This window comes from Thermomyces lanuginosus (genome assembly GCF_041956635.1).
Source record: "Thermomyces lanuginosus strain ATCC 200065 unplaced genomic scaffold VTN49scaffold_40, whole genome shotgun sequence".
Taxonomy (NCBI): domain Eukaryota; kingdom Fungi; phylum Ascomycota; class Eurotiomycetes; order Eurotiales; family Trichocomaceae; genus Thermomyces; species Thermomyces lanuginosus.
This window is the reverse complement of record NW_027192374.1, coordinates 1,305,071-1,322,114: the sequence shown is the minus strand read 5'-3', so window position 1 is coordinate 1,322,114 and position 17,044 is coordinate 1,305,071. Positions and strand designations below refer to the sequence as shown.

The following is a 17,044-nucleotide window of genomic DNA, read 5'->3' as shown; positions in this document are numbered from 1 at the left end:
CTTTTTTTTTTTGGTTTTGATTCGTTGGATTAGTATACCCATTCTTGTTATTCTTTCGGAATCCATAGCCATTTGTAACTATTGGTTCTTTCTTTTGACATGACTTTTAATGACTATTTATTCTGATATCTACGCATTGGATTCAAAATTCAGTATCGTTCGGAAACAGTGATTGCGATGTCATCCAAGTTTACAAAAGTATACGCGTCAGCACCTGGAAACAACTACTAGTGGTACCTCCCTCACCGCAAGTACCACCAATCTAGACCCAGAACGGCCCATAGGAGGTAAAAAGTATCTTTACCCCAGACGCCTTTCTGAAGCTCTGGTCAGTTACGTACCAGCCCATCTCCACTATAAATCAGCTCCAGAAATGCATTACCCAACCCGGTAACACTTTCCTGCGGGGAGATATGATAACCCATGGAACGGGGGCAATCTTGACGGGAACTGACAGGTCCGAGCTACCCCAAACTTGGGGTTTTCCGGCATCACGTGATTGAGCCGAAGGATAAAATTGCTGGATTTGGGGTGGTTTGGGAGGGAAAAGCTTATCAGGATGATTTAAGTAGGGGCCCGGACTCGTGGGAGGTTTATCATGGCGGTGTGCTCTGAGATTGGAGCTGGAGATATCAATGGGAGTGTTATCATCAAGTCAGCCTTTTTTTTGAGGATCAGCATTTGAGGATGAATGATGGGTTGCTGGTTTAGGGTTGGGTTGATAACAACCCTTCAATAGGTACTCTTACGTGGCTTTCACAAGAGATAGAACAGTTCGCTAAGGTATCCCATGAAAATGATTTGAGATTGACTTTTTTGGGACCGTCGTGGATTAAACTTTGGGCACGGTCGTGCAGCGTCTATCAACCCAATCAAGCTCGATGATCTGGACCAAGGCTATGGATCGTCTATCAGATGGCAAGTATCTCCGTCCAAGGCGTCGGCAGTTCAACCCCAAATGCCAGTGAAACCTTGCCGTTGATGCACAAATCGGATGGGCCTAACCCGAACTTCGACTGGTGGGAAAGCATCGATGCATCTGGGTACCAGGATGAGTAGTCATGTATGCCTATCTATGCGGGGGTCGCTTTTGATGTCCATGACAGGGACGTAGATAGAGCTTAGTCCAAGAAGACGATGGGGGTTGTATATACAGGATAATATCTCGTCGGAGGGAGTATCGTGGTCATGGCCATGTTTTTTCGTCTCGTATTGATTGAGCTTTCTGGCAACCGTGAGTATCGTTCCCCATATTCTGGAGCTCTGAATAATCGTTGTAGATGGAGAAGAAGGAACCCATCCCTGACGAGCACCTCAAGTCCCAAGACGAGGGCCTTGAGCAGCTCGGCTACACGCAGCAACTCACCCGCAACCGGTCGCTGGCAACACTGCTCTTCCAATCCCTCGCTATCGCCGCCATCCCTTACGGCGAGGGCGGTCCCCTGATCAACAGCATTTACGGCGGCGGTCCCTTGTCCATCTTCATCGGCTGGATCTGCGTCCTCTTTTTAGCAGAATGCGTCGCCGTCTCCCTGGCTGAACTCGCCTCTCGCTGGCCAACTTCTGCAGGACCCTATTACTGGTCTTTCCAGATCGCCCCTGCCCGGGCCAAAACCGCGCTGTCCTTTGTCAATGGCTGGACATGGCTGATCGGTAACTGGACCATCACGTTATCCGTGAACTTTGGCTTTGCCTCGCTACTTTCGGCCACCGTGTCGATTTATCATCCATCATGGTCGGCGAATGCATGGCAGCTGTTGCTTATTTTCTATGCGGTCTGCATCGGTTCGTTGCTTATCTGCGTCTTTGCGAATCGGTTCCTGCCCATGGTGGACACGATCTGCGCCGCATGGACCGCATTGAGTATCGTCGTGATTCTGATTGTCCTGTCCGTTACGGCGGATGCGGGTCGACATGATGCCGCCTATGCGCTGGGGCATTACGATACCTCTTTTTCCGGTTGGGGCGGGTTCTCGTTCTTCATCGGGCTGTTGCCCGCTGCGTATACGTTTTCGGCTGTGGGAATGGCGTCCGCGATGGCGGAGGAATGCGCCAATGCCGTTATTAAAGTGCCGCAGGCCATATCTTTGTGTGTTCCTGTCGGCGGGCTCGCGGGAATTTTCTTCATCCTACCCATCTGCTTCACCCTGCCACCCATGGAGGAAATCATCAACGCTCCTGCAGGCCAAGCAGTGCCATACATCTTCCACCGCGTCACAGGCACCCCCGGCGGAGGACTCGGCCTGACCTTCCTCGTCCTCGTCATCACGCTCTTCTGCTCCGTCAGCATCACCGTCGCTGCGTCGCGAACCACCTGGGCGTGTGCGCGGGATGGCGCTCTCCCGTTCTCCTCCCTCTGGGCCCGCGTTAACCCTCGCTTGGGAGTTCCCGTCTGGGCTCTTGTCTTGCTCACTGTCGTGCAGATGCTGCTGGGCCTGATCAATCTCGGGAGTACCTCCGCCTTTACTGCCTTCGTTTCCGTCGGTGTCTTTGCGCTTGCTGTCTCGTATGCGATTCCTATCGGGGCGAGTCTATTCCATGGCCGATCAGAGGTCAACAAGGCGCGGTTCAACGCGGGGCCCATCCTCGGAACGATCATTAATGTTGTGGCCTTGTGCTGGATTACGTTTGAATTGGTCTTGTTCTCGATGCCCACCGCGTTGCCTGTTACGGCGGCGTCGATGAATTATGCGTCGGTGGTGTTTGTCGGGTTTATGTCGATTGCGGCGGTGACGTATGCCGTGTATGCGAGGAAGAGTATGTTTCCTCTTCTCCCCCCCCCCGGCGTAGTGGGATGATGCTAATGGCTTTGCAGCGTACAAGGGACCACCAGAATCAGACGGGCTATAAGCATACTTGCTTTCTTGACGATAATGATGATGACCATGGTCATGGATGGAATGGTATTCTATACTGTACACAGATTACTGTACACATACAGTTCTACAAATTGTCAACGAAACTCCATTGTAATACTCACTTGAAAACATCCCATAGATTCCTCTTGACGCTTTCTCTCTCCCTCTTCTTTTTGTTCGAATGGTATGATCGAGCCCAGACGGCCCCGGCAACGTACCCGCCTAGATGTGCCCAGTGGTCGAGCCGCGCCATCTTCCACTTCGCCGGGGCCAAGAGGTTCAGGACCTCGAAGAGGATGATTCCGGCGAGGACCGTTGAGCCAGAGGCGGAGAAGGTGTTGCGGTAGGATTCAGGGAGGAAGGAGGGAGTGAGAAGGTCACTATTATCCGTTAGTACGGTGAATGTGGAGGATTAGGGTTAGTTGGGGGCGTACTTGGCGTGAAGCGTGCACCATGCCCCGACGAGTCCAGCAATTGCCCCGCTGGCTCCCAGCGAAGTAATAGTGAGTTTCTTGAGCAGGACATGTGCGGTCAACGACGTCATGGACCCAACGACACCGGCAGAGACGTAGAGAGCCAGAAAATCACCGCGAGAAACCTCATCGTGCACTGCATTTGTCAGCTAAGAACACATCAGCCCGAAGGGATAACGTACATCGACTCCCAATCAACCATAGAATCGCCATGTTCGTCGCCAAATGCTTCAACGCCTGATGGCTAAACACGCTGCCCACGGCGCTCAACGCGTAAGGGTACAGCGGCACGCTGATAAAGTAGCGGTTCAGCGTGCGCCACGCCGGTGGGAATTTCCACAGCAGCCAAATCGCGACATTGACGCCGGCGAGCGCGCCGATCGTCGTCGTGGTCATGGAAAGTTGTGGCCAGAGTCGGTCGTAGACCGTCGGCTCCTCGTAGTTTGATGCGAAGAGGTAGGCGAGAGTTAGTGTGACTAGACTCACGAGAAGAGAGGGGAAGATGCGTTGGGCCTGTCCAAGTTAGTGTGGGTGCTTATCTGGCGATTGAGTGGTTCTTACCGTTGTAACTTGGGAGAAATCCGCGTCGTTGTTTTCTGCCCGGATGTAATGCTTCTGGGCCCAGGCAAGAAACGGGCGTTCCTTTGGGTCCGCGCGTGGCCGGGCTAGAGCCATCAGTACATATACTCCAGATGCAGGTGTATATCGACATACCCTCAACCACCTCCGACGGATTATACTCTGCCAGCTCCATGTGCTTCTGCAGCTGCATCTGCTGCCTCTGAATCTTCTCCCTATCCTTCAGTTCACCCTCCAACCACTCCTTCCTCTCCCTCTCCGCCTCCTCCAACAGCCTCTTCTCATTCCGTTCTCTCGTCTCCTTGAACACGCTCCGCCCATACACATCACCCTGCTGCCCAAGCTGTGCGCCCCAATACCCACTCTGCGGATGTAGCATGCCCATCTCCTCCGCATGTTTCAGCAATCGCTCTTCTTCCTCGCGCTCCTCACGCTCAATCCGTGCCATAATTGCCGCATCTTCATCCACGGGATGGTTCTCGCGCAGCCACTGCAGACCTCGTTCAATCGTCCGCGACGGAACCGTCCGCCGAATGTCGGCCGGTAATGGCTGGTCGAGTGTACCGGCTAATCTTCGTCCCTGCAGCACAGCAAGCACACGGTTGCCCATCTGCGGGCTGATGTTTGCCGTGGGGCCGAAGATGGCTTTGATTTCGGACGCGGAGAGAGGTTCAGATCGGATTGGGACGCCACGTTCCGGCGAATTCGAATTGGACGACGCATATCGGCAGAGACGGAGTATCGTAGGCGTGGCTTGGTTCTTATGCGGAGGTCGAAGAAGAGTTGTTGTCGTCCATCTTGGGCTTTGCGATGGCGAAAGGAAATGGCATGATCGTTGAAAGATCGTTGCCTGTCGCGCCCGGCTCATCAAGCCTAGCGTAGTCGTCGGCGTGAAGCCAACGCGCAGCCCCGGAGGGCATGTGCGCCATGCTATCGAGCATACATTGCTCATCGCTGGCGGTTGTGTTTGGTGATCCGGATTGCCGCGGAGGGAGAACTTTATGCTCGTGCTCGGATCATGCCCTAACCCTAACCATTCTCTCTCCTCACACTTCACTGTGAACCAAAGCTCCTGTATTACATTTCCTCAGACAAACTCAACCTAATTACAGAACTTCATTTCCGAATTATCGCCGTTCTCCATTGTTCCATTGTCAGAACCGAACGATGGCAAAATGCCCAGCCCATCTGAAAATCACGTGATGATAACGATAAGCGGAATCGGGTCACCTTCCAAACTGGGGTTGCTCTCACGTCAACGTCAGCCTGAAGTCTCGCGCGTATATTCCACTATTCCCCCCCGAAGCACGAGTCTCTAGACTCGATACCTCAACAAAGCCGAGGATAAAAAACAACCATCTGTGGAAAATAATCACTGAAATGTCCGCCCAATCCCAACCCATCACCCCCGAAGCCTTCGCCGCCGCCATCAAAGAACTCTCTCTACCATCCATCTACGCCAAGGTCGCCGAGCTACGCAACTCGATCGCCCACCTGACGCGATCCAACGATGAGCTGCGCACATATATCCGCGAGTCCGGCGAGGATCCAGAGTCCGAAGAAAATCGGGAGCTGGCGGCGTACATTGTGGAAAATGAGGGCGTGATGCAGGCCATGGCGGAGCGGATTGGGCTATGCAAGATGGAGGTTGAGGCAAGGGGGTTGGTGTGGAGGGAGGAGATTCTGCAGGATAGTCCTAGAGATAGCACTGGTGAGGGAGTTACGAATGGGGTGGGAGGGGATGAAGAGGAGGAGGAAGACAGAGTTGTGAATGGGGTTTCAGAGAGGTCAACGCCGGTTATGAATGGGGTTCGGGATAGTGGAGGGGATAGTCGACGGGGTCGGGAGCAACGGTCAGAAGAGGCTTCGGAAGAGGAAGGCATTCATCTGTGATTCTTCTTGCATTAGCTGTTACGGAGTATGTGTGTAGTTGATACCCTTGATTGTCTGGGAGGCGTTCTACCGGTTTATTCGAATCTTATGTATTCTTCTGACTTCTAGGAACATGAGCTACTAGCCCGAACTCCTACCGAATCCGCGGTAAAGCAATGCAATCGAGCATCGAATATCAAATTCATGCACCAAAAGAACCGAATCAAAGCACAGTGGATATATCTCGCAATCGCAATGTACCGAATGCATTATGAACCCTGTGCAGACGAATTCGCAGGGGCCGCCTCTTGGGAGGCCCAGTGACCAGCAAGAGCCTCCGGCGGAATCTTCTCCTGCTTGATGTACAGATCAATCAACGGCTGCATCGGCTCCATCTCCTTATCAGCCACGAGTTTGTAGTACTTGGCCACCGTCACAAAGTGCACAAAGCACATGTTGAGCATCTCGTGACGGTTGAGGTTCCAGAACGGGTCCAGCCAGTGACCGTGATACAGGTGCGCGTAGCAGCGGAACATCTGTTTCATGATCCCCTGGCAATCCTTGTAGAACGTCGGGGGGAAGCCGCTTGACTTGCCGATCCAATCCTGTTGGACGGCAGAGCTCTGGTCTTCCGGACCCGACGAGTCGGGCGGTGGCCCTCCGAGTTCACTCAGCGTGTATGTCTGCGGTACGCCTTGCACCTGGTCGGTGGGAAACATGACAGGGTCGTGGATCTTGCTGACGATCCATTTTTCCACGCGGTTTACAAACTTGGGGGCCGAGATCTTTGCGGGCTTTCCGTCGACCAGCCAGGTATAGGTCAGACTGTCGTGCATTAGCTTCAGTGACAGGGTCAATTAAAAGGGTCCACATACCGGCCAGCAGACATGGTCGGGCAAGTATTCTCATTGCAGATTGGAAGACCAGTGTTCGTGTTGACTTCCTGAATCACCTGCAGCATGCCGTGCAGGAGACGGTACTGTTCGACAACTGCATACCCGTCAGAGCAGCACTCCAGCATCGTCAATCACACCTACTTTGATGGGCCAGCCATTCTCCCAGTTCGACATTCTTCGGGCACGCGCATAATGTCAGGAAGTTTCCCTTGACATTCAGCGGTGCGTACTTCTCTTGGAAGAAGTATTTGGGAATATCTTCGTTGTTGGACGACGGCATGTCGCTCGGGGCCGGTGTCAACGATTGTTGTTGCTGCTGTTGTCCATGAGGAGAATAGGACTGTTGGTTCGGATTGCTATTCTTGGGCGAGTTGTTGTTACTATTGTTATTGTTCTTGTTGTTTCCGCCCCGGCCAAACCCCTGGCGACTGCAGGTGAACGATCAGCACGGATTCAATTGAAACAACAACGCCGCCACAGTGCACAGGTTGGGCAACCCGTCCAACGCAGGATTCACAGCATATTTCAGGGGGGGGGTGCACGGTCAAGAACGTTGTACTCACACGCTCTGGAAAAAGGTCGCCATCTTGGAAGATACCGCTCTGCAGCTCTCCCAGAGTTCAAAGCAAGCAGACAATGCAAGAGAACAAGCCCCTGAGTCTTTGCCCGACCACGACTTGGCCCAAGCAGCGGCTCAGGAGGGAAGACTCAGAGGCGCCGAATGGAGTCCCGCTGGCGGCGGCGTGGGGATCTGATTATGTAATCCCGCAACTCCTTGCCCAATCAGGTTTAGCGCAGGATTCAGGCAATCTCGCCGACTGTCTGGAGCAGAACTGCAGTTCATGCAGAGCTCTCAACGAGACGAGGACGAAACAGTCGCGATTCAGATTCGCTGTGTGCGATTGTCCAATTTTAGTGCGCGCTCAGCTTCAAATATAATCCGGCCTCAAGCGCGATTCGATCAGCCATGTCTTCCTCAGAAGATGAAGCAATTCGGCGGCCTGGAAGACAACGAGGCAGTGATCACGACTCGCCGAATGGCGCTTTGTCTGACGCCGAGCAACAAAATGGCCCGCAAGACGACGATGACGAGGATCTCTTCGGCTCCGGTTCGGAGCCAGACGGAGAGACGAAGAATGAAGATGTCGGTCAGAGCCGTCCCCGTCGGACGCTCGATGATGAAGAGCTGGACTCTGGCGACGACGAAGGGCGAACCGATCGGCTAGGCGAACCCATGGAGCTAGAAGAGGAAGATGCAGCCTATGAGGAGGAGGTCAAGGTGATGGACATCAATCTCGGGAGGGCGCCGGCGCCGCTTCAAAGCAATGACGAGGTATGGAAGTTCCTACGAGCTGCAAAAACGCGTTTCTGATGTCCCGCTTTTTAGATCTATACCATGAATATTCCCAGCTTTCTCTCCCTCGAAACAGAAGAGTTCAGGCCAGAAACATACGTCCCCCCACCATTCTCTACAGCTGCCACATCGCTGTGCTGGAGACGGGATCCCAATGATCCCTCTAAGCTACAGTCCAATGCGCGGATCATCCAATGGGAAGATGGCTCGTTGACGCTGCAGCTCGCATCGAATCCCAAAGAACAGTACCGCATCGTAAAGAAACCACTAGCACCTCCAAACAAATCCGGCGGCTACGATCCAACTTTAGACACACACACCTATCTCGCGGCCGCCGCGGAGACCGCCTCTGTGTTCCGCATCACCTCACACCTCACTCAGGGTCTCACCGTCCTGCCCGCCGGCAATGAGACCGATGACGCTGTGCAAAAGCTACAAGAATCCCTCGCAGCAGCGTCCCGCGGCAGCCGCGGGCCCTCCTCCAAGCCTGGTATCGCCATTATCGAAGTCAAGGAGGATCCAGAGCTGGCCAGCAAACGCGCCGAGGCAGCCGAGAGAGAAAAACTCAGAGCCGACCGCCGACGGCAGGCGCTGGCGGAGCGCGAGAACGTGCGTGCGGCCGGTCGCCGTGCCCCATATCGGCCCAGCGGCGGACTCACAGTTGGCGACTTGGAAGACGAAGATGGCATGGCTGCCACCCCGGCGCGTCCATCCAAGCGCGCTCGTGCGAACCGCCGTGGCGAGATCTACAGCGATGATGAAGATGAATATGACCGTCGGACGGGTCGCGGTCGAGCCAACGAGTATGATGAGGATGACGGATTTCTGGCGCGTGATTCCGAGGAGGAATCTGTCGCCTCGGAGTCGGAGTCGGAAGAGGTGCTCGCCGACGAGGACATGGATGCTGAGGGCGAGATCGATGAGGAAGTCTCGCCTCCGGAGAGATCAGCACCAGCGGCGCAGCGATCTGAAACGCCGAGGAGAGCGGGTACGCCGGCTGAGACAGCAGCGCGACCGGAGCCGTCTGGGTCTCCGTCGGTGCGGAAGAAGCCCCGGTATGTTGTGGAGGATGACGACGACGAGTAGACCTATCACTGTACTGTATTCTGAATGAGAGATGCACCTGGGTATCGGACATGGGAGTCATGATTGTTATGGTAATATACATCTCTGTACACCACGCAAAAGCTGCCCATTCACATGAGGAGCGTCATCGCCATCATTACCATTCCAAATGCATTACCAAAACGCCGCAACCGCAACCGCAACCCAACCAGCCCCAGAGTGGAATCTCTAAATATGTCCAAATCAAAAATACAGGAGCAGAAGCACCACATATCATCATGCAAGTTCCGACCTCAGGAAAAAGAAGCTTAGAGTGGCTCCACCCCCTCCGGATACTCCGTCGGATCGAACCCAAGCTTTTGAATGTGAGCCTTTGCAGCCTCGAGGATCTTCAAGCAGACATATTTGTCTTTGGCATCTTTGAACTTTTCATGTTGTTCTCCGGGGCAGGAGGGAGCACCCGGTGTCGATAGAGCGCCACTAATTCCCATGTTATTAGAGAAAGAAGCACTACCACCCGTCATGGTGGTTGAGGAATATGTTGTAGCATCGGTGGCCATGCTCTCCGAAGAATTTGACAGGAAGGTTAATTCAGACGCGTGGGAAGAAGGAGAAGAAGAAGAGGATGGGTTGAGTGCCATTGGAGGGCGTGACACACCCACGGTATGCCAGCGGAGCTGACGGTCTTCCATTTCGCGGATCAGAGAGAGAACCGCCGGGGTCTCGACAGAATAGATCGACGGGAGGAATTTCTCATGAGCGATGTGTCCACCGATCAGGCCGCGGCGGACAAACTGGCGCAGCCAGTACCTTCGCGACGCGTCCGCGACCTCAGGGCTCTCAGCATTGAGGGCGTGCTGGTATGCGGGAGAGGCGAGCTGCTTAAACAGGGTCTCCGGGTCGGACTCCCAGATACGGACCCAGAGATCGACGAGGATGTTGAAGAGGGCAGAGAGGAGTGATACGTTCTGGGCGCTTGTCATGAAGGATCGCGGGCAGGTCTCGCACCGCAGCACGGCCTGCGCCGTCCGAGTGGCGTTCTCGATAGTGTGGATGGTTTGGAAGGTGATGGGCCCCGTGTTAATCATGCACAGTGCGCTGAGAGTGAGGTACATATATGACAGGCATGGGCAATTCTTCATGTCTTGGTCCTGAGTCCCCGTGGTCGGCATGGGAATTGAGGGGGGTACGGAGGAATTGGTGCCCATGGCGGGGATGGACTGGGGGGAACAGGACATTGGTACTGGAGACGACCAGGGCATGCCTGACCCAATAGCTTGCTCGAGTCTCTGGTCTGGTCCCTGCTGGAATTGCAAGTTCATATCGATGTTAGGAGGGAAGCCCAGTGGGCCGAGGCCATCACTAGTCGTCATCACTGATTCTGGCTGAACACCAAACCCTAACCGCCAGTCAAATCCCAGGTTGGCCAGGAGTTCTTCACTCGTGGAATCCAGCAAATCCAGAGCATCCTCATCCTCTTGTCGCGCCCGCTTCTTCGGAGGTCGGCCCATGGGCTTCTGAAGCGAGTAATGGCAGATCAGGTTCTGACTCACACAACGCTGGCAGCCCTGGGGCTCTCCCGAGCATTTGAGTTTCCGCTTGCCTGTTCCACTGTCAATTCATTTCATCCTTCTCAAAAGCAAGACAAATTTCGAGCCCTACGGCATTCATCACATGCTGCATGTCTCTTTGGGGGACGGTCGGCCATAGGTAAAGCGTCCATCCCACTCTCTTTCACGGTGTCAAAACGAACAACACCAGCAGCTTGTGCCGTTGATATTTCAATAAGTACCAGAAATGTTGTTTTCTCAGATATTCATGGTTTCCAGCAAAGAAGAATTTGCTCAACCCCAGAGCAACGGGCTAAATAGGCTGGAACCAGACGCGCAAGTCGATCATCCAGGCCCCGATCACCACTAAGTAAACTAGTCGATGCACCCCCCCTCGACAGTCTTTTGCCAACCTTATTTGGTTACCACTTTAGGGTTAGCCACTCAGCCTTGGGCTCTTTTGGAACAGTGGAAGATTCCGATTGGTTCTCCAGGGGAACAAGCCCTCGGAGCTTAGTAATATTTCCTGCATTTAAATCCAAAATCAGTTAGGGCTTGGAGTAATCTTAGAACATCAGGTCCAAGCCTTGATCGAGCTGAAGAGATATAATAATGATTGGTGTGTCTTCGGCACGCATCTCGTTATTTGGAGGTGCACGAGCGCGATCGACATTTACCCGCGCATTCGCATCGCGACGAAAGGCGACTCTTGATGCCGCCGAGGCGGAGCTGAAAGAAGCCCGCGAATGGCTCGCAGGGTTCTCGCCAAAGTCCATTCCACGAAATATCTGCGAGATCTCTTTTAGCAGATCGAGCGGTCCAGGAGGTCAAAATGTGAACAAGTATGACGTGTCTGAGATGATTCTAAACTGATGGAGACTAATGGACGATCAGAGTCAATACGAAGGCGACACTCCGAGTTCCATTGAGCTCATTACTCCCTCTGGTCCCGTCGATCCTCCACCAGGAGCTCCGATCATGCCGCTACGTGGCGACCAGAACGGATTCGATCGTCATTCAGTCGGACGAGTCTCGGAAGCAGTCGAGTAATGTCGAATCGTGCTTTGAGAAGCTCCATCAGTTGATCGCGGAGACTGCTCGAGCCGTCATTCCCGGCGAGACCTCCGAGGAGCAGAGGGAGAAAGTCAAGAGACTGTACGTTACGCATCTCTTTCGCCGAACGTGATCTAGTCTGCTGACTCTCCACAAGCCAAAAAGCAGAAAAAGAGGCCAGACTCAAGGCAAAAAAGCTACACAGCAGCAAGAAGGCTAGTCGACGGTCGAGCAAATTCGATGACGATTGATATGTACAGCGTTACACTCTATCCGACATCTCAAAAGTCAAACCTCACAAGCACCAACGCCGATTCCATTATCGTTGCAACCCTCACAAAGCACGTTCCATACGTCGAATAGTGGAAACAATCACTGTGCGCAACGCCGGATCAAGTTCGGCATTTCTGGACAGCGGCATGAGCCAGGAAATCACGTCTTTGGCAATATTGGCGGAGAGGTTGTATTTCTTCAAGTTCGCCAATGACGTCCCAAATCCCTTGGGGAAGTCCGGTGATGTGACCTTGATGCCTGCAACGGGCTGTTTGACGTGGCAGATGGCCGTGTGAGCGTTATCAGACGCTGTTGCAATCTGCCTGTCGACAATATGATCGATGATGCGACGCAAGCATGGAATGTCTTCAAACTCAAACACCATGTCGAAATACTCCCGGGCAAAAGCCGGATTGTTGTTAAAATGATCCATGGCCGCATCAAAGATGGCCATTGGGATTGCACCACTCAAGGCAGGCGTGGCCTTGAGGTTTTCCAGGGCACCCTTATCAACTCCTTCGTCTTCACCTCTGGTAGGATTGACGTCCTCCGCTGTAACGACAGGAAGAGCAATCATGTCCGCATTCGTGTCATCTGTTGTATTATTGGCCGCAGGCTTCTCTGGAGCCGGCTGATCCAGGCCCAGAATTTGCCGGCGAGCGTGTAGTTTTGCAATATAGATGCACTCTAGACGACCATATTGCACCCACATATTTTTCTGAGACTTGCAAAATCGAAGACCTCTCTGGAAGTAACTGCGTGCATGCGTCATGTCGGCATGCTCCTCAAACGAATACTTCGCAGCGTAGATCCACAAATCCGCATTGGTTGGATGTAGTCGAAGTGCATCCGTGAACACCTGTAGGAGTCGCTTGTACATCTTGTGCTTGCGACAATACTCGATGTATTGCACCCAGAGGCCAAGATCGCCCGGGAACCGCCTGGTCGCTCGGTCAAGGATGAACAGCACTCGACGCCCTCCATGATGCGGGCTCACTCGGATCGCCAACCGCTTCACCCGCTTCTTTCGTAGAGCCTCCAGGTTCATCTCATATTCGGCATATCGCGCAAAATCCGACGGAACGACGCCGGTGCCATTGACTTTGTGTTCGAAGTCCGAACGTTTCTTCGCGATGGATTTGATTTCTTCCTGTCGAACGATCAGCTTACTTTTGATCACTGCACTGTGGGATTGGGATCGCACCTTTGTGAAGATTTCCTTCTGCTCATACTCTCTCAGTTCCGGAACTGATTTTTCGAGGTAAAAACGTGCCTTTTCAGCCGCCATGGTGAAGTTCGACGAGTAACGAATTTGGCCATGCGACGCGCAAAAAAGTTGCTTATCTCGAAATGAATACTACTGTATCGGGTTTAGTTTACTGTTTCAGGGGTCTCGATGCCTCAGGCATATATCGAGCCTCGGCTCTCATTGTCATCTCAGCGTCTCAGCCCCGAGCCCCGAGTCTCTTGCTTCATGCAGCTCGCCTCTCCTTAACGTTCTTTTTCTTTTTCTTTTCTTTCTTGACTGCTTCAATTGTGTTAGTGTGTTGTATTGATTCCGTCCTTCGTTGTGTTTGCTTCCCATGGCGCCCAAGTTCAGGGATGGGGACGCCGTCGTGGCCGTAAGCTCTATTGCGCATACTCCCTTATGTCAGTAGAGTCGATTGTCTAACTGGAATCAGTTTAATGGCAAATGGGTCTCTTATGCGCATACTCTGTTCGCGGCGCTTGCTTTCATCGGTGCGCTCGTGGTCGGGCTGAAATTGCATTTCCACAAGATCGTCCAGAACGAGTACTACGGCTACCCTGATGAATGGTTTCCCTCGGTTTCCGCAACAATTGGCGATCGATATCCAGAGCGCTCCGTATTCCAGATCTTCATTGCCATTACTTCCGGTCCCCGATTCGCCCTGGTATTCCTGTGGTATGTCCTTAGCGCGCGACCAAATGCAACGCTGCCCAAGTTTGTTGCTGGAACGGGCCTGTTCCGGACTTTGACCTGCGGCGGCTGGACTTATGTCACGTCGACCGACGACCATGACTGGCACGACATTTTCATGATCTCGTACTTGGTGGCCACGCTGCCGTGGACTCTGGGATGTCTGGCGCTAAGTCCGAATAACCGCCGTGCCGTTAAGTACCGGAAGATTTTCGCCAGCCTGTTCTTCGGAACCCTCGTTCCATTGATTTATTATTTTATTCAGCATAAAGTGCACAAAGTTCCTGGCGGTAAGTCACCGGCGAAAAGTTCAGGTTGCAGAAGGCTCACAATTCCCAGCCTACACAAAGTATGCGTTCTTCGAGTGGTCTCTTATCGTCTTCGATGTCGGTTTCGATGCAGTTACCGCACTGGACTTTGAAGCCTTTGAGCTGGTGGTGAGGGATGTCAAAGGTATTAGCAGAGGGTATGTGCAGCGGCTTCCGAAATAGACAAATGTACAGTGCATGTTGGTCGCCAATGGAAAGGAAACCGGGCTTTGACCGATGAGTATCAACAGACAATTTAAAACGGAAGCCGATTCCGTCATCGCAACACAGTATGTTACCCGCACCTGAGTATTAGTCGGCTGTATCCTGACACCGATCCCAGGAAAGATAAGCCGATTGGGAACACGTTTGGCGAGGGCTTCTCCTGGTCTGAAGCCATTGATGCATTGGCAGATATCTACAATGGGGTGCGTCCGGCTGCGAAGCGCTGCCATAGAAACGCCCGCTGATGTGTTGACAGTTTGTGTTTTGGTCGGTTTTTACGTCGCTACCTCTCCTTGTGTGGTGTACGTATCCAGCGTCTGTTGTCTTGACTGCACTCTAACTTCATCATCAGACTTCCCACTCTGGCACATGGGAATTTCCGGATACGAGGTCTTTGTTCTTTCCGTTGCATCCCCTCTGTTGCTGGCAATTCCATCCCTGCGATCTCTGGCCACTAGGAACGCCCATGTCCTTCAGTTCCTGAGCTTGGTCGGTTTACTGGCATTCACTGTTCAGCATCCCGTGTATCGGCTATTTACCGTCGGTCTGGGCGTTGCCCTTGGCTGCCTTGCTTGGTCAGCGGCATTTTACGGGGATCGTGACAACAAGGGCCGGTTGGAGGCGCGTATCAGTGCGTTTGCCATCGGTCTGCTTACTTCCAGCGTCGCAAAGTATGCCTTCAAGACCAACAACCCCATTTGGCCAACAATGCATGCGGCAAATGGTGGCTGGAACAAGCTGGGCTTGTTCCTTGCAGTTCTGGCATCTATTCGATCGTCGCGCCGCCGGTCGGTGGGCGGGGGCGACTACTTCTCGCATTCCGGAAAGAAGGGTTCCGCGGTGCTTGCAGCTCTCGGTGTCGGTGGCGTTGTTTGGGCCATGCACTCGCTTCTGTCTGATTCGAGCACCATGATCAGCTGGGTGTGGGAAGGCTTCCCCGTTCGCGGTCCCATCCAGGTGCCTCATGGTACCATTACCCATCTGGTCATGGGTGCAGGTCTCGTCTTTGGCTTGTTTTATCCTAGGCTTGCGGGCTCCTGGACTGCTTTCGGTATTGGATCGCTGGGTGCCGCCGTTCTTACCTGCTACAGTCATTGGTTTGGCTTCTACGGTGGTCTTGTCCTCGCGTTCTACGTCATGGCCGTGGCTCCCGTCCTCTTCACGTCTGCTATCCATCATGCACCTGCGACCGCTTTTGGGCTTGGGGCGCTTGCCTGGGTGTTCCAGGCACTGTTCCATGTCTGGGTTGTGGCTTATGCTTTTGTGCCCGGCGGACCACTGGTTCGAGAGCACACCGACTGGTTGATGGTGGTGATGATGCTGTTTATCGGTGCAGGCGTGTTCTCCGCGTCGGTGACAAACTCGGCTTCTAGCAGGAAACAGTTTGTCGCCCCTAGCGGCCGACGGCAGCGCTCTTATTACCTGTATATTGTGGCTGGCCTGCAGCTGTTGTCAATGGTTGTTGCCTTCCTTCGCTTCCCTAGGAATGACTACGTGCCGTATCACAAGGATGACAAAGTGGTGACTGCGGGTATCTGGACAATCCATTTCTCTCTGGACAATGATATGTGGTCCTCGGAACAGCGGCAGATTCAGCTCCTTCGGGAGGCTGAGGTGGACATCATCGGGCTTCTCGAGTCAGACACCCAGCGCATCATCATGGGTAACCGTGACTCGACAATTGTTCTGGCCGAAGAACTCGGTATGTACGTTGACTATGGTCCGGGTCCCAACAAGCACACCTGGGGCGCGGCTCTGTTGTCCAAGTTCCCGATCCTGAACTCGACCCATCATCTCCTGCCGTCCCCTGTCGGCGAGCTGGCCCCTGCCATTCACGCCACGCTCGACATGTATGGCGAGCTGGTTGATGTGGTCGTTTTCCACTCAGGCCAGGAGGAAGATCCCGAAGATCGGCGCCTGCAGTCAGAATACCTTGCCGATCTGATGGGTTCGTCGCCGCGCCCGATGATCCTCCTCAGTTACCTCGTCACGAAACCCTTGGAAGGTAACTACAACACGTACGTGAGCGAGCGGAGCGGCATGAAGGACATCGATCCTACAGACTGGGACCGATGGTGCGAGTACATTCTCTACAAGAAGCTCAAGCGGACGGGCTACGCACGTATTTCACGCAGCAGCATCACGGATACAGAGTTGCAGGTATGTTGAACCCATCTCTGTCATCCCCCATCAAAATACTAATTTCATTTAGGTCGGTAAATTCGTCATCGGTCAGGCCGAGTCAGACTCGGACGTTCGCATTCCAGAGGAGATGGTTCCCGAAGGGTTACGGTTCCCTGCGCTCTTCCGTGGCCAGGGTGTCCGCGGACATCGATACCATGTCTTTGACGAGCCGAGATACTTCCAATAGTTATAGCTAATCGCGTCTGTCAACTCCATGTGCTGATGGTACTGTAGTAATTGCATACATAGTTAATGGCAAGTTGCTCGATGTGTGTGCAGCCATCTAGATATAGAACGCTTATATAGCATCTTTGTATACTTTTTTTCATTAACCATATTTGGCTTGGGGTCATCTCTCATATATCTTCAGCAAGCCCTCTGCAGGGTGCATACAACCTATATCTGGTTTCCATCA

General features: G+C 53.3%; 9 protein-coding genes across 9 annotated transcripts; 5 read left to right on the top strand and 4 right to left on the bottom strand.

Annotated features, from left to right (window-relative positions):
• Nucleotides 1-1,280: 1,280 nt before the first annotated feature.
• Nucleotides 1,281-2,850, top strand: VTN49DRAFT_6494 (uncharacterized protein; the record flags this gene model as incomplete). Its single annotated transcript, XM_069414659.1, has 2 exons — nucleotides 1,281-2,757; nucleotides 2,816-2,850. 2 exons carry the CDS (start codon nucleotides 1,281-1,283, stop codon nucleotides 2,848-2,850), a joined length of 1,512 nt encoding a protein of 503 aa, XP_069265883.1.
• A 126-nt stretch (nucleotides 2,851-2,976) lies between these two features.
• On the bottom strand, nucleotides 2,977-4,862 carry VTN49DRAFT_6493 (uncharacterized protein; the record flags this gene model as incomplete). The annotated part of the gene is made up of 5 exons (XM_069414658.1): nucleotides 2,977-3,238; nucleotides 3,293-3,467; nucleotides 3,514-3,844; nucleotides 3,893-3,996; nucleotides 4,046-4,862. 5 exons carry the CDS (start codon nucleotides 4,860-4,862, stop codon nucleotides 2,977-2,979), a joined length of 1,689 nt encoding a protein of 562 aa, XP_069265882.1.
• A 428-nt stretch (nucleotides 4,863-5,290) lies between these two features.
• VTN49DRAFT_6492 (uncharacterized protein) lies at nucleotides 5,291-5,803 on the top strand (the record flags this gene model as incomplete). The annotated part of the gene is made up of 1 exon (XM_069414657.1): nucleotides 5,291-5,803. The coding sequence occupies one exon, from the start codon at nucleotides 5,291-5,293 to the stop codon at nucleotides 5,801-5,803; it is 513 nt and encodes a 170-aa protein (XP_069265881.1).
• Nucleotides 5,804-6,051: 248 nt separating this feature from the next.
• On the bottom strand, nucleotides 6,052-7,264 carry VTN49DRAFT_6491 (uncharacterized protein; the record flags this gene model as incomplete). Its single annotated transcript, XM_069414656.1, has 4 exons — nucleotides 6,052-6,607; nucleotides 6,658-6,772; nucleotides 6,820-7,106; nucleotides 7,242-7,264. The coding sequence occupies 4 exons, from the start codon at nucleotides 7,262-7,264 to the stop codon at nucleotides 6,052-6,054; spliced, it is 981 nt and encodes a 326-aa protein (XP_069265880.1).
• Nucleotides 7,265-7,645: 381 nt separating this feature from the next.
• VTN49DRAFT_6490 (uncharacterized protein) lies at nucleotides 7,646-9,118 on the top strand (the record flags this gene model as incomplete). Its single annotated transcript, XM_069414655.1, has 2 exons — nucleotides 7,646-8,011; nucleotides 8,066-9,118. 2 exons carry the CDS (start codon nucleotides 7,646-7,648, stop codon nucleotides 9,116-9,118), a joined length of 1,419 nt encoding a protein of 472 aa, XP_069265879.1.
• Nucleotides 9,119-9,405: 287 nt separating this feature from the next.
• Nucleotides 9,406-10,820, bottom strand: VTN49DRAFT_6489 (uncharacterized protein; the record flags this gene model as incomplete). Its single annotated transcript, XM_069414653.1, has 2 exons — nucleotides 9,406-10,700; nucleotides 10,760-10,820. The coding sequence occupies 2 exons, from the start codon at nucleotides 10,818-10,820 to the stop codon at nucleotides 9,406-9,408; spliced, it is 1,356 nt and encodes a 451-aa protein (XP_069265878.1).
• Nucleotides 10,821-11,259: 439 nt separating this feature from the next.
• Nucleotides 11,260-11,951, top strand: VTN49DRAFT_6488 (uncharacterized protein; the record flags this gene model as incomplete). Its single annotated transcript, XM_069414652.1, has 3 exons — nucleotides 11,260-11,489; nucleotides 11,542-11,802; nucleotides 11,858-11,951. The coding sequence occupies 3 exons, from the start codon at nucleotides 11,260-11,262 to the stop codon at nucleotides 11,949-11,951; spliced, it is 585 nt and encodes a 194-aa protein (XP_069265877.1).
• An 83-nt stretch (nucleotides 11,952-12,034) lies between these two features.
• On the bottom strand, nucleotides 12,035-13,261 carry VTN49DRAFT_6487 (uncharacterized protein; the record flags this gene model as incomplete). The annotated part of the gene is made up of 2 exons (XM_069414651.1): nucleotides 12,035-13,123; nucleotides 13,178-13,261. The coding sequence occupies 2 exons, from the start codon at nucleotides 13,259-13,261 to the stop codon at nucleotides 12,035-12,037; spliced, it is 1,173 nt and encodes a 390-aa protein (XP_069265876.1).
• Nucleotides 13,262-13,556: 295 nt separating this feature from the next.
• Nucleotides 13,557-16,816, top strand: VTN49DRAFT_6486 (uncharacterized protein; the record flags this gene model as incomplete). The annotated part of the gene is made up of 8 exons (XM_069414650.1): nucleotides 13,557-13,595; nucleotides 13,656-14,202; nucleotides 14,252-14,378; nucleotides 14,472-14,510; nucleotides 14,564-14,648; nucleotides 14,702-14,747; nucleotides 14,798-16,605; nucleotides 16,658-16,816. 8 exons carry the CDS (start codon nucleotides 13,557-13,559, stop codon nucleotides 16,814-16,816), a joined length of 2,850 nt encoding a protein of 949 aa, XP_069265875.1.
• Nucleotides 16,817-17,044: the final 228 nt, after the last annotated feature.